General features: G+C 38.1%; 1 protein-coding gene across 1 annotated transcript in view; it reads left to right on the top strand.

The window, feature by feature from the left end:
• The window catches only part of LOC150083269 (uncharacterized), a 215,629-nt gene that overhangs the window by 142,302 nt on the left and 45,921 nt on the right, over positions 1 to 27,406 (top strand). Inside the window, exons 11-12 of the mRNA XM_090377141.1 lie at positions 5,100 to 5,194; positions 23,378 to 23,596. Of these exons, the coding sequence (XP_090233267.1) occupies positions 5,100 to 5,194; positions 23,378 to 23,596 (314 nt within the window). The remainder of the gene's footprint in view (positions 1 to 5,099; positions 5,195 to 23,377; positions 23,597 to 27,406) is intronic.

Below are 27,406 nucleotides of genomic sequence, written 5' to 3'. Positions count from 1 at the left end.
AACTCTAACAGGGAGTTAAATGATTTTGTAATAACTGAGAGCAAAGTGGGGATGAAATTGATGAAGTGAAACATAAGAAAGGCACCCAGGTGGATGGGATCTATTCAGTTATATTAAAGGAGGCAGCAAAGGAAGTAAACAAACCCTTAGCCATAATCATGAGAGCACCCTTGAACCCAGGGGAAGTCCCCAACGACTGGTGATGTGCAAATTTATCTCCAATTCACAAAGGGAGATCAAAGGTTGACACGAGTAATTACAGACCTGTTAGTTTTAATTATGTTCCAGGAAAATAATGGAGTCACTGGTTAAAGAAGCATTGCAGGATCATGTAGACAAGACTGCAGTATTAATTCAGACACAGCATGGGTTTTTTAAGTGGAAGTCTCGTCGGACCAATTTGATTGGATATTATGACGTGGTCACAAAGGAACTGGATGCAAAAATAATTTTGATATCATATAATTGGATTTCAGGAAAGCTTTCCATACTGTTGCACATGGAAGACTGTTGTACAAATTGGAACAGTATGGCATTAAGGGCAAGTTGCTACAATGGATAAAAGGATGGTTGAGTGGGAGAAGACAGAGTGGTAATCAATGGACATTGCTCTTCGTGGACTGATGTTATTAACGATGTTCCCCAGGGTCTGAGTTGGGCCCATTGTTGTTTTGTATAATTATCAATGCTATTGATGAAGGTATATCAAGCTTAACGTCAAAGTTTGCAGATGATACAAAGGTTGACAGAGTTGTTAATAACAGTAATGATAGTATGCTGCTGCAACAGTATCTGGAAAATTTGGGCAGATGGGCTGAGGAGTGGGAACCGAGGCCTAACATTGACAAATGGAAAGTACAGTAAACCCTAGCTATTCGCAGTATCTGTATTCATGGTTTTGTGTATTCATGGTTGCTGATTTAATATAAAATGAAACCTAAAAAAACGTGAATTTTAAAGCGTTGTGAACATTTTCCACCATAAAAAAACATGGGCGTGGCTAAAATTATCTTTCCGGTCAAAACAGCGCTCAGTGGGGGCAGAGAGGGGTGACAAAATCTTGAGCGTGGATGTTTCTCGCTAATCCTTGTTCAGTATGTGTTATGCGCTTGTCATGGAAGGTTTCGTCGTTTGCTTTTAATTTATATGCTTATAAATTGAATAAATTTATCAATTTATAAATTGATATGCTTACAAAAGTGATAAATCTACTGTTTTGCAGTGTAAAACAGACTTTTTCAAGTGTGTTAATGGAAGAAAGTGACTTTATTGTGGACAAGTTCTTTCTAACCTGTACAAAAATATGGCTACGAATAACAAGGGAAATGTGAAAAGATCAAAGAAGGTGATGACATTAGCGAATAAAATTGAGTTATTAGATAAAATTTCTAATGGTGAAAATGTCTCCTTGGTGGCAAAACATTATAAAATCAATGAGTCAACAGTACGATCAATCAAGAAATCGGAAGAAAAAATCCGCCGTAGTGTCCGTGAAAACGCACTAATTGCTTCAAATTTGCTCTGTAACTCATGATGTTAAATTAGAAAAAATGGATAAGGCTTTAAATCTGTGGATAGAAGACCAAACTCAAAATAAAATTCCATTAAGTTCGCTCATCATATGTGAAAAGGCAAAACTCCTTTATCAACACTTTAGCGAAACTGGTGATAGCACTGACGGGATAAGTTTTTTTAGTTAGCAAAGACGCTGGTTTGAAATTTCTAATAAATATTACATTTAATATTAAATTGTTTCTTATTTTCATTTTGATGCCATATGCTTGCATTTCACTATGTACTGTCTATGTACATAGTCATATTATGAAGGTACATATAATACATACACAGACAAAATATTAGACTAGTTTTTCTTATATATTTCATACTTTGGAACAGAACCCCTTTATTACTATGGGAGCCATAACTCAGTATTCGCGTTTTCAGTATTCACGGCATTTCTCAGGAACGTAACTCCCGCGAATAGCGGGGGTTTACTGTACTGCCTATATAGCAGTAACACCAGAGAAATGTACCAACTCAGTGGTGTTACACTCAGGGTAGTGGAGAATGAAAGAGATCTGGGGGTAATTGTGCAGTCAGATATGAAGTTTTTTGAGCAGTGCAGACAGCCTGCCAGAATAGGTCATGGGGTCTTATCAATGATATTCAAGAATTGGCTAAGGGGATAAGGTTATTATTGTTGTTATTTGGTTTTTAGGAGTATTAGCAGCTAAGGCCATATTGCTCTGGGGATATGCGGTGGTCATTCCCTGACATTTCCGCATCCTCTGTATTTGGTGGTCACGGGCTCAAACCCCTGTCTAATCAAAAAGCGTGTGCTACGCACTGCTGCTCCTGCCCACCTGGCTACAGAGGCGGCAGGGGATAAGGTGATGGTTATCCCTTTGTATAAGGCAATGGTCAGGCCACACCTTGAGTATTGTGTGTACAGGTCTGGAAGTTTTATTTTAGGAAGGATGTAGGTTTGCTAGAATTAGAACAGAGAACAGCAACAAGCCTGGTGATGGAAACAAATGGGTGCCCTTCCGAAGAAAAATTAAGTTCTGCAAATTGCTGAGTCTGGAGACTAGGCATCTGTGAGGTGATCTGATTGAGGTGTTTAAGGCCTTGAATGGATTGAGCAGCCTTAGTGTTAATGGGATTCCTCCTCTTGCTCAGATTACAAACCTGAGGGGAATAAACTGAAATTGAGGAAAAATATTTGTTGAGTAGATGTGTGGAAATTTGTGGTAGTTGATTGCTGGAACAAACTTTCATCTGTTGTGATAAGTGGATAGCTTAAGTAAATTCAAGGAAGAAGTGGAAAAACTTTTGGAACAAATGGCTGGATGAAATGGGAAGGGGTGTTTTTATTTTTTTTTTGGTTGATGCTCAATAAGCTTGCTTTCTTGCATCATATGCCTCTACTAATGCTAATAATTCCTCTCCTTTACTTTTTACAGTAGTTATATCTTTAAAGTATATCCATAGTAATACACCATCAGCACTGTAACCTAGTTTGTTCCTTTATCTAGAAATTCCTAATACATGAAGGGTCACAGCTGATAATCTGATTAAGAGTATTGTTCTTTACGCCCTCTTATCCTTTTTATGTACACATTTGTACTCGCCACATTCAAAAAAATCTGTATGATTTTTTGAATGTGGGGAGTGAATTACCAGCTCGCCAGTTCCAGTCAATCTAGAAAATTAAAATCATCCATTATGACCTGATTTACTCACCATTTGGCCATGCCTCTCATTTTTGTTTTGCTAATGTACTTATGTCACATCAAATTGACTCAGCTTTGCACTGGCCACCTCCACTGATTGGATGCACTGCCTTAGTTTCTGTGCTTCCTAAGAGCATATTTTCCCTCCTTTCCTTTTTGCACACATTTGTACTCCCCATATTCAAAATTCTGTATTCCTTATGTCTGAGTGGTACCGTGTCTTCGACATACCAACAATGTTTGCATTTTACTTCAAATTAAATTTGCTTAGTTACTAAGCCCCCCCTAGCATTAATCACTGCCTTAGTTTCTGTGCTTCCTAAGAGCATATTTTCCCTCCTTTCCTTTTTGCACACATTTGTACTCCCCATATTCAAAATTCTGTATTCCTTATGTCTGAGTGGTACCGTGTCTTCGACATACCAACAATGTTTGCATTTTACTTCAAATTAAATTTGCTTAGTTACTAAGCCCCCCCTAGCATTAATGCATAAGTAAGTATACATGTACCTTTTTTTCCCTCTTGGTAAACTTCAATACAACCCATGTATTTGCTTGTTTTGTGAATATCCCCACCCCAGCAGGCCTTGTAAATCCTGACACCTTACTTTCTTGGCTACAGCATGTTTCAATAGAACTGTGTGAAAAAATCACATTTACCTCAGACTGTGGCTGCTGTTAATCTATTGGCCTATGTATCCCCTTAGCTAGCAGTTTTATGACACATCTAATACTGCCTTGATAGTATCAGCAAATATTTTTGCACCCCTACTATTGAAAAGTGTATCCCATCCCTGTAAAAACAGTCTCTCCTGTTAATAAGCACAGATTATACTGAGAAGAATTCTACTTCATGAGCCTTGCAGTCTCTCCTGGGCTGATCGACAAGGCTCTCATCACTGTTCCCTCCTGTCATGTATGAGCAGTATTTCAGACAATTTTAAATTTAATCCTAACTCGATTTTTTCTCAACGTTGCCATGTACTTATGAAGTAAATCGTCAGATTTCCTATTCTTATTATCACTAGTACCAACACATACATCATCAAATTTTGTTCCTAGCAGACATACCGTGTTTTTATTCCATTTATCCTTTTTACAAAATATATTTTCCTGACAATAGCTGCTTCCTGCCATAGAAGATGTCATTGTGTTGTGTGGTGTAATCTCCATTGTTGTGAGAGGCATCTGAGCACTTGATGGGACCATCATTTTAATTCCTTTGGCGGGCATTAACCTGTTCCTTGAGCCCTCATGTAAGGCCAGACTGCACTTCTTTTGTCCATACCATGTCCCACTACATATAACTCCAAAAAAAACCAACAAGTAGCATATTGTATGTAGCCATGAGTTACAAGAGTACTGCCATCAAAAGCGGTTCTCTTGTGAATAAGTTCTTGTAATTTTAAATTTAAAAATATATGAGCTAATAGATAAGACTATATGATGCTGCATATTCCCAGGTTATGCATTGGTTATTACATTTCAAAATAGTGCTACTGACTTTCTAAATGCTTAGCAAAATACAAAAGTAATCTAACCTACATGATTGATATCTTCAGTCTATTTATTCACTACAATTTGCTAGTTATGGGATATGATGTTATCATGTGGCGCAATATGGCCTGAGCAGCCCTTGTGCCAAAAATAACAATAACAATGTTATGATATGATTAATAACAAAGGCTCTAACGTTAAATCTTTAGCTAAATTCAGAAGTAAGCTAATATATGTGATTGGGATAATTAAAACTTATTAAACACATTTAGTATATTAATTATGTAAAATGTGCAATATTCAATAAAGTAATTATAATATCTGTTACACATTATAATAATTATTTGTAGTTAATTGTTTTAATTGCAGGATAGTATGGCAAAACAACATGTGAAATTTAAGAATAAAAAGAGGAGTACTGTTCAGTTTTGGAAAGCAAGAGAAAAAGAATTAATGTGTAAGATGTAAGTACCCTTTATACAAAATTGCAAAGTTTCTTAGTGTGGATGGATGCTTACAGCTAACACCCATAAATTTGCTAACTTTAACACATCCTGTTATTCTAAATCCTTTTATGCCTAGATAGCCTCAGATAATTGAAATTGAGCTTTGTATATAAAATATATAGATAAAAAGGGGTTCACATCAATTCGGTGTATGCAGTTTGGTGTATGACAATTTGGAGAAAAACAATTCATGGCTACGCCAATTTAGTGTATCACACAGGTCATAAATTAAATATTTTGGGGATTTAGAAAGGAGGAATGCAGAAAAAAAGAAAATGTATTTTTTATCTGTTTATTTTATATATAAAAGGATTTACACCAGTCCTTCTCATGCACTGCTCTTAACAATCTTTCCCTACCCCCATGTGGAGTATGGGTTCTTTCTGCAGGGGTGACCCTCTGTTCCCCTTAACTTCCATTTTCCAGTTGGAAGTCTTCCTATCACCACCTTCTTTGTCTTCACTTTTTCTTCAACATTTTAACTATCACCCCACGCTCCTTTCTATTAAAAACTTCCAGACCTTTTTTTAAGGGCCTCCTGGCATCCAGGGTTCACCCTAGCCTTTAGGCTAGAGCAAATCCTGGACACCTGGCCTACCTCCTTGTTGGAGGGTATAGTGTTGATTGTCAAATAGCACTGGGAGTTCCTCTCCCCCAACTTTTTTGTCTGTATACTTTGTGTTGCAGTACAATCTCTGTAAAGGCAGAGATAGTGTGAGTTTTAGCTTTGGTTTGTTCTACCTCCGGTCACTAACCACAAGTGACTGTCCCACAGCACCAGCCGACCGGGCTAGCCGAGTGGGTAAAGTACCTGCCCGGCAACCCAAAGGTCGCGGGTTCGATTCCCGCCTCGGGCTTGGATCAAAGTACTGCAAAAACCTTGGGAGGTGCAATATGGCCACAGAAGCCGATGCGCCAACAACTACCAAATCAATCCCACAGCACCTGTCCATTTCCCTGGGGGAGGCAGGCTGGGTATAGGAAGGAATAGAAAGGTCTCTGGCTGGTGTGAGCCCTGGATGATGCCTGAGTTGCCAGGGAGGGCCTTTGGGGAGGGAACTTACTCTGGAAAGTGAAAAGGCAAGTGGGGGAGACAGATAAGGAGGACAGGGACAGATGAAGATAAGGAAGGTGGATTATGAAAGAATTTCCACCTGGAAACAGGAAGTTAAAGGGATAGAGGAGCACCTCTGTGGAAAGAGCTCATCGTACACTAGGGGAAATGTTTAAAATAGGAAAAATTTGTAGTGGTAGAGTCCACCCGGCAAAAAGGTTGGGATGAGGAAGGTGACAGGGATCGTAAGGGAGTAAAATCATAGGGCCAGGCCAGGGCATCCTATGTGGGGTGGAAGGAGTTCATACTGTGGACGTGCAGTGCTTGTTAGTAATCCCACACTGGCCAGGCCAGCTGAAGTTGGTGTTGTGGAATCCCACGTCATGCTTCAGAAGAGGAGACTGATGTCTGCAGGGAAAGGTGATTTCTTGGTAAGTTGCCTCACTGCAGTCTAATTTTGGGGATCTGTTAGAACAACACATGCTACATACATGCACTCAGCCCAATTTCACCTCTGTCATGTTTACATAATTACACTTTTTTTTTTTTTTTACACACATATTTAGGGGCAGACTGAATAACAGCACATAACACAACACTCTCTCACAAGTTTTTCTTACTTTTATCACCATACAGATAGCAGGACATATGTAGGTGCTATCCAATTAACTATCAAGACACCATTGTGCAATGTGCAGGGCCTGTAGGACTGTGTCTACTCCTGCTTTGCAGGTCCTTAACAGCTGTCTGCCCCTCGATCTCTTTCTTATGTATCACGGCCTGTGCTTCTACATTAGGCACGCTGTCCCTGTCACCTTTCTTGGCATTACCATCGATGTCACTGTGGATCCCAAGGCAGAGAAAAGACGCTGTTGGAATATTTTGATGCAGAGCTGGCAAGACAGATGGTCCGCTACCTCTAAGGGTCTTGTTACTTTAAAGTTCATCCCTAACGTCACCTTTGCCACGTTAGAGTCCACTCAGAAATAGTTTCATCCTGGTCTGTACACTCTACTTACTCTCTGGTCATGGCTCCCTTAATGCCAAACTTGCAACTTTCAACCTTGCTGAATCACCTCTGTTCTTGTGGTGACCCAGAAGACTGGGAACATATTTTATACCATTGCCACCAATACCAAGATCTTCAACAGAACCTTCTTCTCTCCACCAGTATCACTGTCCCTGGAAATGAGCCGGACTTCTTGAGCACCACAGAAAACTTCCAGTCCCTGCAAGAATTTGCTCGTCATGCTTTTGATTGCCAGGGACGCCTTCACACTCAACTACGGAATACCTCCTAGCCTTCCTAGTGGAGGCCAGTGCGGGATCAGATATATATATATATATATTTTTTTTTTTCTTTATCTTCAATTTTATATTTTATTTATTTACTTTTATTTATTTATTTATTTTTAATATATATATTTTTTTATTATTATTATTATTTTTTTATTTTTTGCTCTGATATTAGGGCAGTAAGAGCTGGTAAACCAGGGAGGTCGCGATACATGCATAGTTGTGGCCTACCTCCCCGTGGTGTAGACGGACACTGAGCAGGCTTTCCAGGTGATCGCCTGCCTGGTGACAAAACGGCCAGAAACAACTAAACAACACAACAACACACACATTGCACGAACATAATGTTACACACATTTCTGGCCTTTTACAGTGCCTTCTGTAATCATCACAGTGTACAAAGACGGAGATGAATCGACGTTCAGGTGCCATCCTACATAAGATACTATACATGTCTACCAAGACACCATATTTTTTCTATACTAATCTCAGATGTTCATTCAGTTGCTGCATGGTTTACATAGGTGACTTAACTCACATTCATATAACTTAATCTGCAAAAATAACTAATTAAATTTTTTACACACACGGTACAACAATTAACACTACAATTTTCTCTGTCAATCCCCATTTTCAAACACTTAATCCACTCAGTACAGTAATAGGACAGCACACAACATTTTTTGTTTGCAGGTTTAGTGGATTCATTAGACTCATGGTAGTGGAGAGGCCCCATTACCCATCCACTACCACGATAAGGTAGTCTGGGTGTAGATAGTTTTTAGCTGGGGCGAACCCTGGACATTGTCTGAGCTTGCTAGGAGGGCCCTAAAAAAATCTCTGGAAGTTTTTATTGGAAAGGGGCAGGGGATGATAGTTTGAGTGTTGGAGGGGAAAAAAAGAATTGAAGGAAAAAAGGAGAAAAAATAAAAATCAAAAAATATAAAAATAAAATAGAGATAAAAAATATTCAAGTTTCCCACTGTTCCATGCTGGGCCCGTTTTTGTTTTCTATATTTATTGATGATATTGATGAAGGCACGTCAGACTTAATGTCTAGGTTGGCAGGATGGTTAATGACAGTAATTAGAGTATACTACTGCAACAGGATCTAGAAAAATTAGGCAGATGGCCTGAGAAGTGGTGATTGTAGGTTAATATTGGCAAATGGAAGGTACTTCACATGGGTAAAGTGTAAAGTATGTTTAGTGTTAAGCGGCACCAGGGGTTCCCCCCATCTCCGCGTTGCTTGCATTGTGATGGGTGTGCCAGTTTACTGGAAATGCCAGAGATTCAAAAGTATATGGATATTGTACATGTGTAGGGTCGTGTACTGTTGTTCATCTGGTCATTTAGCTGCTGGACGCCTGCTGAGGCCCAACGTTGCCCAACTTTTACCCCGTGGAGACAGGAAACACCAGTAGACTAAGATTTACTCTGGCAAGTCCTGCCACCTAATTTCCTGAGATTTCAGTGGCTAGGACCTTAAAAAAAAAAAAAAAAAAAAAAAATATATATATATATATATCCAATATTTTAAATTAAATAAAATAAAACATAAGCCAGTAGTATGGCAAAAACTGTAGAGCGAAAATTAACATAAAAATAACCCAAATAAACAATCAAACATAAAGAAAGAATAGATATAAATAGTAGCCCAGAAACCCTAGTATAATTTTGATCTTTAAATCCAATTAATAAAAACTATACAAAATTTAGGATAATGCCAATTAGTTATTAATTTAGCGGTACCCCCCCCGAGAGGTACCAGTTCCGAAAGACGTGAAATATCACCAAAAGAGGGTTAAAGGAACTACCAAACGATAACAAAATCAAAATAAACTAAAATAAAATAGAATAGACTGACCATCATGCCCCATATCGACAGAGGACCACGAGGCCAATAATGGTCATGGAATCGCTGCATTTCAATCGTCATACAAAACATCGCAAAGGCGGAAATATCGAAGAACCAAACCACCCTTCCATTCTCCGATAGATCAACCAATGCAGAGGATTTGCATGGCGGTGGTCCTTATGCAGCGAAAATAAAATATAGAACAGACAGCACTCTAAAGCAGAGCCACACCACTGACATACTGTAAGCTAAATCAGCTTATATTGAAGAAAAAAGGAAAATAGATGGCGGCACAGGCGTTGCTAAATTAGCATATCGACCCATTACTATTGAATTATATTAAATGTTGACGAAAGTTAAATTATATTAAAAAATTAAAATAATTAAGCATTCATTAGAGGCAGCAACTTGCAATTCCTCCATATGAAGCCGAAATATATACTATCATTAAATGTTATTAAATAAAGTTAAATTATAATGAAATGAATAAATAATTAAGCTTCTAATAAATGATTAAATAATCATTTATTAGAATTAAGATTCCATGACCATTATTGGCCTCGTGGTCCTCTGTCGATATGGGGCATGATGGTCAGTCTATTCTATTTTATTTTAGTTTATTTTGATTTTGTTATCGTTTGGTAGTTCCTTTAACCCTCTTTTGGTGATATTTCACGTCTTTCGGAACTGGTACCTCTCGGGGGGGTACCGCTAAATTAATAACTAATTGGCATTATCCTAAATTTTGTATAGTTTTTATTAATTGGATTTAAAGATCAAAATTATACTAGGGTTTCTGGGCTACTATTTATATCTATTCTTTCTTTATGTTTGATTGTTTATTTGGGTTATTTTTATGTTAATTTTCGCTCTACAGTTTTTGCCATACTACTGGCTTATGTTTTATTTTATTTAATTTAAAATATTGGATGTATTTCAGCTTCATATGGAGGAATTGCATGTCGCTGCCTCTAATGAATGCTTAATTATTTATTCATTTCATTATAATTTAACTTTATTTAATAACATTTAATGATAGTATATATTTCGGCTTCATATGGAGGAATTGCAAGTTGCTGCCTCTAATGAATGCTTAATTATTTTAATTTTTTAATATAATTTAACTTTCGTCAACATTTAATATAATTCAATAGTAATGGGTCGATATGCTAATTTAGCAACGCCTGTGCCGCCATCTATTTTCCTTTTTTCTTCAATATAAGCTGATTCAGCTTACAGTATGTCAGTGGTGTGGCTCTGCTTTAGAGTGCTGTCTGTTTTATATTTTATTTTCGCTGCATAAGGACCACCGCCATGCAAATCCTCTGCATTGGTTGATCTATCGGAGAATGGAAGGGTGGTTTGGTTCTTCGATATTTCCGCCTTTGCGATGTTTTGTATGACGATTGAAATGCAGCGATTCCATGACCATTATTGGCCTCGTGGTCCCCTGTCGATATGGGGCATGATGGTCAGTCTATTCTATTTTATTTTAGTTTATTTTGATTTTGTTATCGTTTGGTAGTTCCTTTAACCCTCTTTTGGTGATATTTCACGTCTTTCGGAACTGGTACCTCTCGGGGGGGTACCGCTAAATTAATAACTAATTGGCATTATCCTAAATTTTGTATAGTTTTTGTTAATTGGATTTAAAGATCAAAATTATACTAGGGTTTCTGGGCTACTATTTATATCTATTCTTTCTTTATGTTTGATTGTTTATTTGGGTTATTTTTATGTTAATTTTCGCTCTACAGTTTTTGCCATACTACTGGCTTATGTTTTATTTTATTTAATTTAAAATATTGGATGTATTTCAGCTTCATATGGAGGAATTGCATGTCGCTGCCTCTAATGAATGCTTAATTATTTATTCATTTCATTATAATTTAACTTTATTTAATAACATTTAATGATAGTATATATTTCGGCTTCATATGGAGGAATTGCAAGTTGCTGCCTCTAATGAATGCTTAATTATTTTAATTTTTTAATATAATTTAACTTTCGTCAACATTTAATATAATTCAATAGTAATGGGTCGATATGCTAATTTAGCAACGCCTGTGCCGCCATCTATTTTCCTTTTTTCTTCAATATAAGCTGATTCAGCTTACAGTATGTCAGTGGTGTGGCTCTGCTTTAGAGTGCTGTCTGTTTTATATTTTATTTTCGCTGCATAAGGACCACCGCCATGCAAATCCTCTGCATTGGTTGATCTATCGGAGAATGGAAGGGTGGTTTGGTTCTTCGATATTTCCGCCTTTGCGATGTTTTGTATGACGATTGAAATGCAGCGATTCCATGACCATTATTGGCCTCGTGGTCCCCTGTCGATATGGGGCATGATGGTCAGTCTATTCTATTTTATTTTAGTTTATTTTGATTTTGTTATCGTTTGGTAGTTCCTTTAACCCTCTTTTGGTGATATTTCACGTCTTTCGGAACTGGTACCTCTCGGGGGGGTACCGCTAAATTAATAACTAATTGGCATTATCCTAAATTTTGTATAGTTTTTGTTAATTGGATTTAAAGATCAAAATTATACTAGGGTTTCTGGGCTACTATTTATATCTATTCTTTCTTTATGTTTGATTGTTTATTTGGGTTATTTTTATGTTAATTTTCGCTCTACAGTTTTTGCCATACTACTGGCTTATGTTTTATTTTATTTAATTTAAAATATTGGATGTATTTCAGCTTCATATGGAGGAATTGCATGTCGCTGCCTCTAATGAATGCTTAATTATTTATTCATTTCATTATAATTTAACTTTATTTAATAACATTTAATGATAGTATATATTTCGGCTTCATATGGAGGAATTGCAAGTTGCTGCCTCTAATGAATGCTTAATTATTTTAATTTTTTAATATAATTTAACTTTCGTCAACATTTAATATAATTCAATAGTAATGGGTCGATATGCTAATTTAGCAACGCCTGTGCCGCCATCTATTTTCCTTTTTTCTTCAATATAAGCTGATTCAGCTTACAGTATGTCAGTGGTGTGGCTCTGCTTTAGAGTGCTGTCTGTTTTATATTTTATTTTCGCTGCATAAGGACCACCGCCATGCAAATCCTCTGCATTGGTTGATCTATCGGAGAATGGAAGGGTGGTTTGGTTCTTCGATATTTCCGCCTTTGCGATGTTTTGTATGACGATTGAAATGCAGCGATTCCATGACCATTATTGGCCTCGTGGTCCCCTGTCGATATGGGGCATGATGGTCAGTCTATTCTATTTTATTTTAGTTTATTTTGATTTTGTTATCGTTTGGTAGTTCCTTTAACCCTCTTTTGGTGATATTTCACGTCTTTCGGAACTGGTACCTCTCGGGGGGGTACCGCTAAATTAATAACTAATTGGCATTATCCTAAATTTTGTATAGTTTTTGTTAATTGGATTTAAAGATCAAAATTATACTAGGGTTTCTGGGCTACTATTTATATCTATTCTTTCTTTATGTTTGATTGTTTATTTGGGTTATTTTTATGTTAATTTTCGCTCTACAGTTTTTGCCATACTACTGGCTTATGTTTTATTTTATTTAATTTAAAATATTGGATGTATTTCAGCTTCATATGGAGGAATTGCATGTCGCTGCCTCTAATGAATGCTTAATTATTTATTCATTTCATTATAATTTAACTTTATTTAATAACATTTAATGATAGTATATATATATATATACACACACACACACACACACACACACACCCTTTATGCACTTGCGTGGAAGGGAGGCGCTAGGAATGAGAGGCCAAAAGTAGCGGGCGAAGGTGATTTTAGATAGTTTAATTTAGATTGTGTGGGGCATTCGCTTGCGTGCAGGTAGAGTGGGGGGAGTAGATTGAAGACTGGGAGGGAAAGGCAGAGACATGGAGCCGATAGAGAAGACAGCTCCAGTTTACAGTGGGGCATGCCCATGCCCCACCAGAGAGTAAGAATGGGGGTGGAATATGGGGGGACGGTAGAACCGTCACACTCCCCCACCCGGCGGGGAGGGGTGGAAAAGGTGAGCCAGACAAGAGAGCTGGCTCAGGTTGCCAATACGGCGCTGCATGCAGAGACTGCGATATGTCCATGTGGCATTTGGTATAGACCAGTAGGATTGAGTCTCTTCTAGGATTTAACTCCTCTTCTCTGATGTCTGTGTGCGCCAAGTTTTGCCGTCAATTTGGAGGTCGCTCATTGGAACTGGGACCCATCGAGTTAAATCATATTTTGGCATCCATAGGAAAATGTATAGAGGGCTGCTTGCCGTTTTTGGTGCATACTCCATCTGAAGGTCAGGATTGAGTATTCTAGATGCAAGTCTAGGTCCATTTGATGCTGGAAATGTAGGATCAATAAGTCCAAGCCAATACAGTGCAGTTAATGCAGCAATTTGAGTAGTCGATCAATCATGGGAACCATGTTCTGTCCATGGATATTTGGAAGAGTAGGATTTATTTGCCATTAGGGTGGATTCCGTTGTCGTTTGGGAGAATGGAGCTGTCAAGCAGAATGCAAGTTTGGGTGGTATGTTGTGCACAGAGGCTGGGCTTGCTCTTTCCTTTGGAGGTTGCCCTTGGGAGCCATGTCCTGTTCATGAGTCAATTTGCGGCGGAAAGTAATTGAGTATGGTTGAGGTGAGTTTCAGTTCTGCCATGATATCCAGCGTAATCAACGAGAGGAAAACTGAGAGGTTCTCCCCCATACTCTCCCTGTGATACGTGTTCCGTTTGATTATAATTGGTGATGAGTTGGGATATTTAATGGTCCTACCCCAGTAATCTGGTATTGATGGAATTATAAGTTTCCACCTGATCATGGAGCTTTCAGGTTCGGGGTGCGTGGAGTACTAAATTTGTCCTTATTGTTCGTGGTTTGCAGGCAGTGGAAGGGTTAGTCGTCTAGCGTTATAGGCTTTGAGCAAATTCAGTTAAGGCTTTGTAGTTTGTCCCATCCTCCAGCAGGTAGTGCTCCTGGTCTTCAGGGTTGCAACGCACTTGTGTGATCAGCTGGGCACGTAAATCATCCTACAGTTTGCACTCGTGCATCTGGTGATCCCAGGTCTCGGGGGGGAGCCACAAGCACATGCAGGGTTGTCTGTGATTCTAAGGAGATGAAGCTTGTGATTAATCGCTCCATGTCCCGTAAGGAGGTAGGTGACATGCAGTCCTGGGCAAAACCATGTCGGAAATATAGGGTACACTTGCTCGAGATTTGGAAGGAACTTTTGCGTGACTTCCCCTTTGTCAGAGTTTGTCCAGTGCTGTTGCCAGATTGATTGCAGGTAGATTTTAAGCTTGTTCTTCTCGGCTTTCCAGTTGCTTGTCGGATCTGTTGTGTGGTCCAGATATGTTGTAACCGTTCCCTGTCCAAGCTGCTGCAGCATGCCTGTTCGGGTGACCTCAAGGTCAAGGGGGAGAGAGCCCCTGTAATCACTTGCAGTGCGTGGGTCGACAATGTTTTGCATGCTTGGGTGAGGGTCAATAAGATGGGTCTATGTATAATTTCGAGCCGTTGGCGATTTACCACGGTTGAGGCCTTGTGGAACCATGCGCCAGACACATATGTGATTACTGGGATGATAGCTGCTTTATAGAGAATCGCCAGTGTCTGCCGTTTCAGCCCCCAGTCTCGGCGTGTAACTCTGGCGAGCATGGCTGCATAATTTTTAATCTTATTCTGCATGTACTTTAGGTGTGGAGTGAATGACCGGTTCCGATCCAAGATAACTCCCAAGTATTTCAATTCAGTAACTAGCTTGATGGTTCTGTCTTGGATTCTAATCTGTGGTGGTGTAGTTGGGGTTAGGTAACCCTTCAGTAAGATGGATTGAGTTTTGGTGGGTGAAATTGTGAGACGGTGCCTTTCTGTCCATTCTCAGAGTTTGGTTAGCGCTGTGTTTGCATGAATTTCCAATTGATCTCTTGAGTCTGCGGTTAGGACCAGGGAAAGGTCGTCAGCATATGCCAGAGCTTGTACATCCTCTTGGTCAAGGTGGAGAAACTCATCCAACACATAGTTCCACAGGAGGGGACCCAACACAGAGCCCTGCGGGCATCACCGGTGTACTTGGCACTCGACCTTGCGGTAGGGGACCTGAACTAAGACCCTTCTTTCGCTTAGGTAGCTTTTTATGCAGCTGTAGAGATTTATCGGCAGATGAGCTGCCCTGAGTCTTGCGAGGACGCTCAGCTACCAAAGGGCATCGAACGCCCCCGCAAAGTCGATAGAGGTGAGAAGTAAATATTTCTGTAAACAGTTTTCTGCCATGTTCAGGATTCGCTCCAGTGGGTCCAGAGTGGATTTTCCTGACTTGAAGCCATATTGCCCGTTTGCAGAAAGATTTACTGTAGAGTAGTGTATTTCAATTCTCGGTTTGAGCAGTTGTTCTAGCACTTTACTCAGCACAGAGAGGAGTGCAATTGGTCTGTAGGATTCTGGTATGTGTGGCTGTTTAGTTGGATTTTTGAGGATTAATTTTAGGCTAGCAACTTTCCAATAAAAGGGGAACGTGCCAGAGTGGAGAGAGTGATTGTACAGTTCCAAGAGCAGGTCGGGGGTAAATTCGGCCACCTTCTTGACCAGTTCTGGCTCCAGCATGTTGAGTCCAGGGGTTCTTTTGTTTCTAATTTTGTTTATGGCAGTTTGGAGTTCTAGGTGAGTAAATGGATCCTCTACCTGCGGGGACTGGTAGGCGTCATTGGCCTGGCATATCTGTTGTTGTTCGTGGGTGTTGTCTCCTTCTACAGGTTTGAAATTGGCATTTAAAATACAGTCAATTCCGGTTATTTGGGACACATCGGGACTAGTGCATTTTGGCCCGATTAAGCGGCTGCCCCAATTATCCGAAGTTTCACGTAAATAGTTAAAAATACAATTTACCCCCCCCCCCTTTACAATTAGTTCACTGTACAATCAAATCACGTTACGACGAACTCAAAATAGTAAAGTACCGTTCACTATATACGATGTGCAGTAGGCGCCGGTCATTATGATCACGTTTGTGAATTGAATTTTAATTCTATTAAACAGCGATTCTAATTAGCGAAAATAGGAGGAATATTATCCACAGACTATAAAAGTAAAGATATATTAAGCACAAATTTACCCTTTATTACCTTACCAATTAAAAAATTAAATGATACGTGAAAATCGGAAGAATATACGTGATAATCGGAATAATTAATACGTACTGTAATATGTACATACTAACTAAACTAGTTGACATTTCTGTTCACTGACATTTGTTGGTGGGGGCTGAAATTTAAAACAGTAAAAAGATAAGCAATCAATAACAAAGAAGAGGGCACACACAAATTGCAAGTAACACAACATGGGCAAGTGAGAACGGAGTAACAAATTAGGAAGCTCTAAAAATAGGAATGAAGAGAAGATTCTGAAAATTATTTTTTTTATATGATTGAAGATTCCATGGAAGTGTAAACACATTTTACCATAATAACCCACAGAATTCCAGCTGCCGGTATTATTGCAAATTCAATAAGATCGAGTTTACTGTCCGTTTATGATAGATTGCACTAACAGAAAAGCCCAATAAACAGGTGACTGCTAATTGTTTTTATTGTTTTACGGTTGTGACCTCCAAAAATCCGACCGAACTACGTGGTACGGTCGGAGACAATTGTAGGGTAATCTCCAGTACTGAGGTCTCCTGCACCGATTAAACGGCATTTTGTCCCAATTAAGCGAAGTAAACCCTGGCTATTTTCTCGATTGGTTTTTGTTTTTTAAGATTTGCCCCAAATAAACCGCTGTCCCGATTAACCGGTGGCCCAAATAACCGGAATCCACTGTATTATTGATGGTGTCCTGCCAGTTGTTGGTCATGGCGCCTTGGGGGGGGGGGTGATGGTGGAGGGTACCACCTCTCCCCTGGGCAGCTTACTTCACATGGGTAGTAGTAATTCCAGATTAATGTACCAACTGTATTATTATTATAATTAGCCATATGGTGCAAGGAAGCCTGAGGCTTTTGCTGCACCAGCCAAAAAAAAAAAAAACAAATTGTTTCTGAGTTACACCTGAGAGAGAGAGAGAAAGAGAGAGAGAGAGAGAGAGAGAGAGAGAGAGAAAGAAAGAAAGAACTCACCACACTCACATTCACTGACTACAAGATCTTACTGTGGTTCATGCTAGGCACCCATACTCATATCTAAGAGTTAATGCCCAAGCATTAACTGTTAGACATGCACATTCTGGTGCTCCATGGTACCACACAGCTCACACTGGCAGATATTCCTCAGCCTCTGTCTCTTATTTTCTATTAACCCCCCTCCACCAAATTTGGACTGGCCAGTTTATATATAAAACTGGCATAAGGCCACAAATCTGTCATTCCAACATCACTTCTTCAGTGTTTAGGTTTACGCTGTGACTAAAGTCACAGCATAAATACTCACCCTCTGAAGCCACAACTCACCTGGCATGTAGCCACCCACCATTCCTCTCCTTAACAAACAATCCCCTCCTCTGCTATTCCTATAGCAAGAGGGAATGGCTCACAACACACTGAAATTACCCTTTCTTCTTTGTGCAGCTATCTACTATTATCTCCCACTTTGCATTCTGTTCGGCACCTCCTCACCATACCAGAACAAATCTCCCTTCTCTTTAGCCACCAACTAATTAGCCATATAGGCTTACCTCACATTTAGAGAAATACAGTAGGCAACCCCACACTAGAAACCCTTTTTCCCCTCCCCACTAGCACTGGCTGCATGAGAATGTTGCGCACTCTAGAAATCCGCAACAAGCTCTATCAACATCCTCCCTCAGGCTACCTTTCAGGCAATTCTCCTACCAAAGCCCCAAAACTGAACACAGCCATGTCCTCCACTAGGTGTCCCTCATAGCCACAGAAATGTGTGTGTGGGGGAGGTAACCCACTGCCCTCCATTTTCCTTTTCAGATTGTATTTTCTTGTAGTTTTTGATTTGATTTGATTTAAGAGTTCTTGGCGCAAGAGCTACTGTGGCTAAAATGCGCCTGTAAGATTTAATTTATCGGTTTTGTTCTAATTGGTATATTGCTGCTAATAATTTCCAAGAGTAATAGATAATACTTAGTTTTATATTTGATTATAGTAATTTATTTTCTTGAGGAACTGAAAAACATCTGCTATATTTTTTCTATCTTCCAGTATGGTTTTGAGAGTGAGAGGGTGATATTTGTTTAGCTCTTTGAAGGAGTTTCGGCGATCATCTGCAAAAGCTGGACAAGTAATCAGTACGTGTTCTACTGTTTGTTGTGTGTGACAGATAGGGCATAGGGGGGGATCTTCTCCTCGCAAAAGATAAGAGTGACTGAAATACGTGTGTCCTATCCTTAACCTAGCAAGTATCACTTCATCGCGCCTATTTTTCTGAATGCTGGATTTCCATGGCTGGAGTAATATTTTAATCTGATGCAATTTGTTAGTGGTAAGTACTTGCCATTGCTGCTGCCAGTGATGTTTCCCACTGCGATCAATAACGTGTTTGTAGTCAGAGTAAGAGATATATTCTGATGCAGAAATATTGTTCTTGGTTTCTTTAGCAGCTCTGTCTGCTTGTTCGTTGCCATGTATTCCGACATGGCTTGGGATCCAGCAAAATCTAATGTTACGATGTTGTTCAAGGAGTTTTGATATTTTGTATTGGATCTGCTGTTGTAGTGGATGTTTGTTAGAACTGATATTTTGTATTGCCATCATGGAACTACGGGAGTCAGTAAAAATTATGCTGTTTTGAAAACTTGAATGGTCGATTTCGTTTTTCTTGTAGTGCAGCCTGATGCTTGGCTCTGCACCTTACTATAATATAACAGATTGTCCCCAACCTAAAAATGATGCAGTTCCAAAAGTGTTATCTTTGGAGGCACAGGTAAGTCAGTCAAACAATAGGCAGATGGTACCATCTTGTTGGAATCAGCAAAATATTTCATCCTCTTCCAACAAAGCAACAGATAAGACAATCTTGTGGTGTGCTCAGTGTATTATTATTATTATTTTTTTTTTTCCATTAAAAAATTCTGTCCTAACAATACATGACTGATTTTAACTATGTGTAAGGATTCACAGAAATCCAAACTCCAGATTTGTTTATTTTGGGTGCTTACATAAACAGACAGTGTTTGCATAAATGAAACCACACCTTGTCAGAGAAAAAACAAGGTCTAGGATATTGATTTCATCATGTTTAAAATTATGCATCTTTGTGCCATTGTCAGGTTCATCCAGTTTGCGGCCAAACTGAATGCACACAAGCCAATTCCCCCCCATATGGGGGGGATTGGCAAGAATTCTTTCCAAACAACGGGTGCCTTACTAGGCACCCGTTGTTTGGAAAGAATTCTTGGCATGTACTTGAAAGGTTGAAACTAGAAATAATACTCTACAACTAAAATGTATTTTTTGGTAAAGCATATAATGCTTGCCTGAAATTAAAACAATAATAAGGATCAGTAAATGAATGCCTGACTGGTTTGCTGGGCCTAGCCCCACTACTAACAGAATAGTAACTTCCTCATGCTTAACTGCATAAAATTTCAAAATTAAAATTTGCATTGTTTTTAAACTTCTAAACACAGTTTCATTTTAAACAGATATCCTTGCATTTTTATGAAAATTATTTTTGTAATATATGGGTAATTTCTAGACATTAAGTAATAATCATTATAATTAAAATACTATCCAGTCACTCCAAATCTTTGTCTAGTTCAGCCTAAAATTTATTTAAGCTATCAACTTCCACAACAACAGATGGAAGTCTGTTCCACCAATCAACTACCCGCTGTCTAAAGGCAAACTTCTGCACATCTATTCTACAACTGCCTTTCCTCAATTTGAATGTATGGCCCACTCAGGTTCTTAGTCTGAGCAAGCAGAAGTATGCTGTCAGCATTCAGCCTGCTCAAACCATTCAAGGCTTATACACCTCCATCAGATCACCTCGCAGATGTCTAGTCTCCAGATGCTGCAAGTTGCAGCATCTAGTCTCCAGATGCTGCAACTTGCAGAACTTAAGCCTTTCTTCATAAACACACCCCTTAGTTCCTCTCACCAATCTTGTTGCCCTTCTCTGTACTTGTTCTAGCAACTCTACATCCTTCCTAAATTGAGGCCTCCAGATCTGTATGCAGCACTCAAGGTGTGGCCTGACCATAGCCTTATACAAAGGGATAATCACCTCCTTGTTTCTGCTAACAAAATTCCTATATATCATTGACAAAACTCCATGACCTGCTCTGGCAGCCCATCTGCACTGCTTAGAGGACTTCGTATCTGACTGCACGATTACCTGCAGGTCTTTTTCATTCTTTGTCTAGTTCAGCCTAGAACCACACAGTTGATACCTTTCTCTTGGGTTACTGCTACCCATATTCAGTACTTTGCATTTTTTTAGTGTTATTAACAACCCTGCCAACCTTTGTATCATCTGCAAACTTCGACATTAAGCATGATATAACTTCATTGATAAATACACAAAACAACAATGGAACCAGCACCGAAATCTGAGGGACTCCGCTAATAACATTAGTCCACGTAGAGCAGTGTCCATTTATTACCACTCTATGCCATCTCCCACTCAACCATCCCTTTATCCATTGCAGCAATTTGCTATTAATGCCATACCGCTCCAATTTGTACAGCAGTCTTCCATGTGCAACAGTATCAAAAACTTTCCTGAAAACCAAGTGTGATGTTCAAATTATTTTTTGCATCCACATTATAATATCCAATCAAATTTGTCAGACAAGACTTCCCCTTACCAAACCCATGCTGTGTCTGAACTATTACTGCAGTCTTCTCTAGGTGATCCTGTATCACCTCTTTAATATTAAATAATTATAGATCTGTTAAACTAACATATCTATAATTATTTGTGCCACCCTTTGAACCCCCTTTCTGAATTGGGGATATATTTGCACATCTCCAGTCCATGGAGACCTCCCCTGAATCTAAGGATGCTCTCATAATTATGGCTCAGGATTTGCTAACTTCCCTCACTGCCTCCTTTAATTTAACTGGATAGATTCCATCCCCCCCCCCCCCCCCCCCCGGTGCCTTTTTTATGTTTAACTTCAACAATTTCTCCTCCACTTTGCTCTCAGTTATTACAAAATCACTTAGCTCCCTGTTAGAGTTTGATAAACTTCTGGCATTTCCCTCCTTGAATAACTCCTCGTGTGAATGTAGATGCAAAATACTCATTCAGTCTATCAGCCACTTGAGCACGATCATCAATAGTCAAACCATCTATGTTAAGTGGACCAATCTGATTCATCCCCTTCCTTCTAGAGTTTACGTAAGTAAAGATCTCTTTGCTGTTTTTCTTTGCATCCTTTGTCAAATATTCCTCGTAGTCTGCCTTTGCCTGCCTAACCTCCTTTGTGACTTGATTACAGACTAGCTTATATCTGTCGTAATGTTTTGTGTCACCTGATAATTTATATGCATCCCATGCATTTTTCTTAGTTGGTATGAAAAGCCTAGTAGCCTCCAAGATTAAGTCCCCGAAGGCTTCCCATTTAGAATTCACCGTTGGTAACATCATCAGTTGATCCGACTGTATAGAATTTAAAAACTGTCTGAGACCACTGTAGTTACCTTTTATGAAAGCAAAAACCCTTCACTTTACCCTTGAGGGTAGTTACATCTTTAAGTAAATCCCACATCAGTACAATGTGATCACTGTAACCTATTGCTTTATCTGCAAATTCTTAATGCATGAATAATCACTGCTGATAATTATATCAAGAGTGTTACTCTCTCTGGTTGACCCTCGAACATGTTGCTATAGAAAACAATCCTCCAATAAATCCACAAAAATCTTGCTAGCGTGCGATTGACTAACCCACAAGTTCCAGTCAATATCTGGAAAGTTAAAATCTCCTATTACAAGACCTTCTGATTTACTCGACCATACTATTTCTCTGCAAAACTATTCGTCGCACTCATCATAGTCATTAAGCATATAACACTCTCCTACTCTCATTTTCCCTTTCCCAGTGTTTATGTTACACCAAACAGACCTAGCATTGCACTCCACCCATGTCAACTGGATGCACTTCTTTAGATTTGTGTTTCTTAAGTAATGGCATAACGTCTCCTCCCTACCCTCCCTACCCTGTCTATCTTTTCTGTATACATTGTACTCCCCAAGTTCCAATTCTACACTGCTTATATCTGTGTGACACCATGTCTCTGATATCCCAGAATATCTGCCTTTGATGCCTTGATCAAAATACTTAATAGGCACACACTATAAGTGTGGTTTCTTTGGACCAATAACAATGTTAAATGAATGCGAGTTGCTTTTAGGCAGAAAGATTGCCAGTTAAGCTGAAACCAGGTTTTGAATGAGTTATAACATATGATCTAATGTATACATTAGATCAGATCCAGGGAATAATTTGGTTGTTACAGTCACTTCATTAGATTGCTTAAGGTGTGATTATACCATGGATACCACTATAGATCACATTCTGAGTATCATTAAACTCATCCAAATTTGTGATTTACTGACCTTAGTGTATGTAGTACCTGCTGTGAAACTGAATATCAAGTTGACAATTTAATAGTATAACCTTGTTTGTGTTGATTTTGCCTAGAAACAATAATGAAGGGGCTATTGTTTGCATGTGTATTTTTATACATTACAGCCATTTGTATTCTTTTGGAATTTAAGATACACTACTTATGTACAGGTTAATTTAACACCTTTATGATTTAAATCTTAAAGAAATGCACTGATGTCCATATGTTGGGTATGAAATTATTTTTCTTATTCTATTTTATGATTTATCATTTGTGATCTTATACCATTTTTTAACACATGAATTTATTGACAAAATTTGAGCTGCTTGTTAATTCATGGACTCAGTACCGTGTCTCAGCTCCTAATTCATTTATTTATGTATTTATTTTTGTTTAGTGAACAAGCTCATCAGAAACATATCTCATATGTTAATGTTTTGGAAAATCAGATGAAATTATTAAGAAAAAAAGTGAATTGTCTCTCTCAGGAAAATATGAACCTAAAAGTTGCTTTGAGTGAGAAAGATCAAAAATTATGTACAGCTAACTGGAACCTTCTGAAAACAAAAGAGATGCTTAAGACAGAAATTCAAATAACCAATAAACTCACTGAAAGGTTTGAATACTTTTTTATATAATATTTGTAATATTTATATTAAGAACTAGTATTCCAAACAAACATTTTATAGTTTGAATTATTTTTCTTTTTTTTTAAAACTTTTTCTTTCATTTAATTAGAAAAACTGTGAAAAATAAGTTTTCTTTATGATCATCTAGGTATAAAATAACAAACAGGTATCTTTTTCTGGCTTTATATATCACATGCAAATAATGTATAGTTCACACAGTCTGTTGCTTTCTTTGAACCATAAATGTGTAGATCTCTGTTCAGATGTGATACCAGTGTTGTACAGGTTCTAGAGATTTAGTTTTGGTAGTGGCAAATGATGCAAGAAAGCAAGCTTATACAGCATCAGGGGGAAAAAAAAAAAAAAAACTCTTTCCTATTTTACCCATCTATTCTTTTGAATAGTTTGTGTAGTTCTTCCTTGAATTAATTCAAGTTATCCACTTCCAAAACAACAGATGGAAGTTTGTTCCAGCAATCAGCTGCCTGCTGGCTAAAGACAAACTTTTGCACATCTATTCTGCAACCTTCCTTCCTCAGTCACCTTGCAGGCACCAGTCTCCGGATGCTGCAATTTCCAGAACTGAAGCTGTTTCTTGGTAAGAGCATCCCTTTGTTCCCTTTACCAATTCTCGTTTCCCTTCTCTGTACCCATTCCAGCAGTTCTACATCTTTTCTAAAATGAGGTCTTCAGAACTGTATGCAGTACTCAAGATGTGTCCTGACCATTGCCTTATGCAATGGGATAATCACCTCCTTATCCCTGCTTGCAAAATTCCTGTATATCATTGACAAAACCCCGTGAGATGTCCTGTCTGCCTGCCCAGAGAACTTTATATCTGATTGCACAATTACCTCTAGGTCTTTCATTTTTCACTACCCTACGTGTAGCACCCCACAGTTGTTATGTTACTCTGGGATTACTGCTATCCATATGCAGTACCTTGCATTTGACAATGTTAAACTTCAACTATCATTTCTCAGCCCGTCGGCCTAATTTTTCTAGATCTTGTTGCAATAGCATACTGTCATTAACCACTCTGCCAATCTTTGTATCGTCTGCTAAATTTGAGCAACTTTACCAGCAAGAAGACAATTTTCCCTTTATATATATATGGCAGTTTATTACATCTTAAATATTGAATGGAGATCTGGAAGCCTCATTTTATTATGATGTCAGTCTGCTGGAATGGGTGCAAAGAAGAGCAACAAGATTAGTTGGGGCACGAAAGGATATTCTTACCAAGAACTTACTGGAGTTTTGTGAATACAGTAGAATGTCAGTTATCTGGAATAATTTGAAAGGCTGATTTTTTTTTTTTTTTTTTTTTATGGTAGTACAGTAAGCGCCAGTTATAGTGATCACGTTTGCAAATTGAATTTTGATTCTAATAAGCAAAAGATCGAGTTTACTACCCGTTTATAACAGATTGTAGAAAAAGGTCCAATAAACCGAAAACTGCAAATTGTTTTTATTGTTTATTGGTTGTGACCCTCAGAAAAATCTCTAGAAAAATATCACAGAGATTATCGGGTTTTCTTGGAAACCATGAGTGAATTTCAGATTAGTTTAGCTCCAGATTCAATAAGAATAATATTGGCCTGAAACTGCATGATTTATTATTTTTCTCAGTTTTTTACGGTAAAATGTGAATGTAAAGAAAATGCATAGTTTTAACATTGCAACATGAAGTGGAAATTATTAATAGAATTAGAAAAGGTGAAAATTTAGGAAATCTCTCCAAAGGGTTTAATGTGAGGAAAAATTCCAATTTTATAACAGAATTTGTGTAATTATGGACAGTGAAGGAGGATCTAGCAGGAAAAAGACGATGTTGAAACCTGAAAATGCCACTTTAGAGAGTGCACTTTATTTGTGGTTTTTTCAGAAGCAAAGTTTAGGTGAACCAGTGTCTGGCTCAATGTTGTGCATTGGATTTTAATTGAAAATTAAGAGCTAATGAAGATTTTAAGGCAAAGAGCAAGTTACAATTATTGCTGATGCACACAGATTGTCCATGCTCGTTATAAGTAAGTTGAAAAAACCGAGAGCATTTAAAAATCTTTCTAATTTTCCTGTTTTGTATAAAAATGACTGGATGGATGTTTCTGTTTTCCGAGATTGATTTATAATTTTTTTTTTTAATTTAATTAATCGTAATTATTTAATTTAATCGTAAGGTAAGATTAAATTTATTTAATCTTACTTTACATTCGATTATCCAGAAAATTTAGCTATCCGGAAGAGGTCTGACCTCAGTTATTCTGTATAACTGATGCTCTACCGTAATAATCTCTGGAAATTGGGCATCCGTCTGTATGGATACCTAATTCAAGTGGGTAAGATAAATTTACACATTAAAAGGGGTTAAGGTGAACTAAATGCTGATGGTATCATTACTTTTTCTCAGAAGGCACACATATAGAGACATGAATTTAAGAAAATTGCTATATATCTAAGACATTAGATATATAGCAATTTGCAATCAGCCAAAGTAATTGAGGGCTGAAATAAATTTCCATATAGAGATCTTGCAAGTGGGTAGTTTAAATAACTTTTTTTTTGGGGCTGGTGCTGTATGAGCTTTGTTTCCTTCCATTATGTTACCATTGCATATAATGATGATGTATCTTCCCTTGACCCAGCTTTATTAATAGTGCAGTATATCTAATTACATTTAACACTGTTAATTTTTAAAAACAGCAGCTAAATATAAACACACAGTATACAAATGACCAGGATACCAAATTTATTCACATTTTAAACTAAAAATGTAATACTTGTCTTGTGAGAATTTTGCCATCTGTGGTATTAACATTGACAGTTCTGGAGTAAATACTTGGCTGATCAAGTTACAGTATCAAATATATATTGGTATTAACGGTCCCCAAGTGCATAATCGCATACTAATAACCATGTGTGTATTATATTTATAGAACGTTGTGTGGGTTGAGTTGAAAAACCAGAATAACTCATGGTGAAAACCCTACTCCCTCTGCCTGAGATTGGCTAACTACATCTCAATTGAAGAGGATCTTAAAAGTTCCTTAATTGTCAACAGGAATGGAACTGAGACCTCTCCACACAAATGCAGACAGCAATGTATTGTGCTGACTAAGTCTCCATGAAGGACAAATTATAGTATTCAGTAGTAATTGTTAAGTGACTAACTGCCTCCTCTACCTTAAGTTTTCCATGAAAATTTCAATGCAAAGAGCCTCTTCGACTTATTAACCTGCTTAATCTTATCAGTAATGGTCCCACTCCCCTTTTGTAGTAGACGATGCATTTTTCCTTTTTTAGTTTTTATATGTGAAGAATTCCTTACCATTACAGTCTGCCTTAGTGTCTTCCCCCTTAAGTAACTTTGATTATACACAAGTTTATACATTCTATATTGAACAGGTCTCTTGATAATCTGTGCTCAACCAAAGAAACTTTCTTTTCTGATCCTAATTTCGTTGATTTTTTTTTTTTTTTTTTTGTTGTTGTTGTAATTCCATATAGCCTTGGGCCATATCTTTTTAAAGGGATGAAACAGTTATTTACATCTAATGCTGTATCCCTATCCCTGACCATTTCCCATCTAATGTTCATACTCATTAGGAATTTCAGAATGGAACTCAAATGTTGCCTACTGCCAGTGTAATCCTCCTTATGAAAATTAAACAATTCCTTTTGCTCTTCATAACTATAATTTCACTGGGTATCTCCCATGTTAAAACATTATGAACATTGTCTGCTAGAGGCTTCTTAACTCTTAAGATTTTTACTGCTACTACATGCATGTTCCTGCA

This window comes from Mastigoproctus giganteus, chromosome 7 (genome assembly GCF_048544385.1).
Source record: "Mastigoproctus giganteus isolate SK-2022 chromosome 7, ASM4854438v1, whole genome shotgun sequence".
NCBI classification, from domain to species: Eukaryota; Metazoa; Arthropoda; class Arachnida; order Uropygi; family Thelyphonidae; genus Mastigoproctus; species Mastigoproctus giganteus.
The sequence above is the reverse complement of the archived record's forward strand: the minus strand, read 5'-3'. Positions and strand labels throughout refer to the sequence as shown.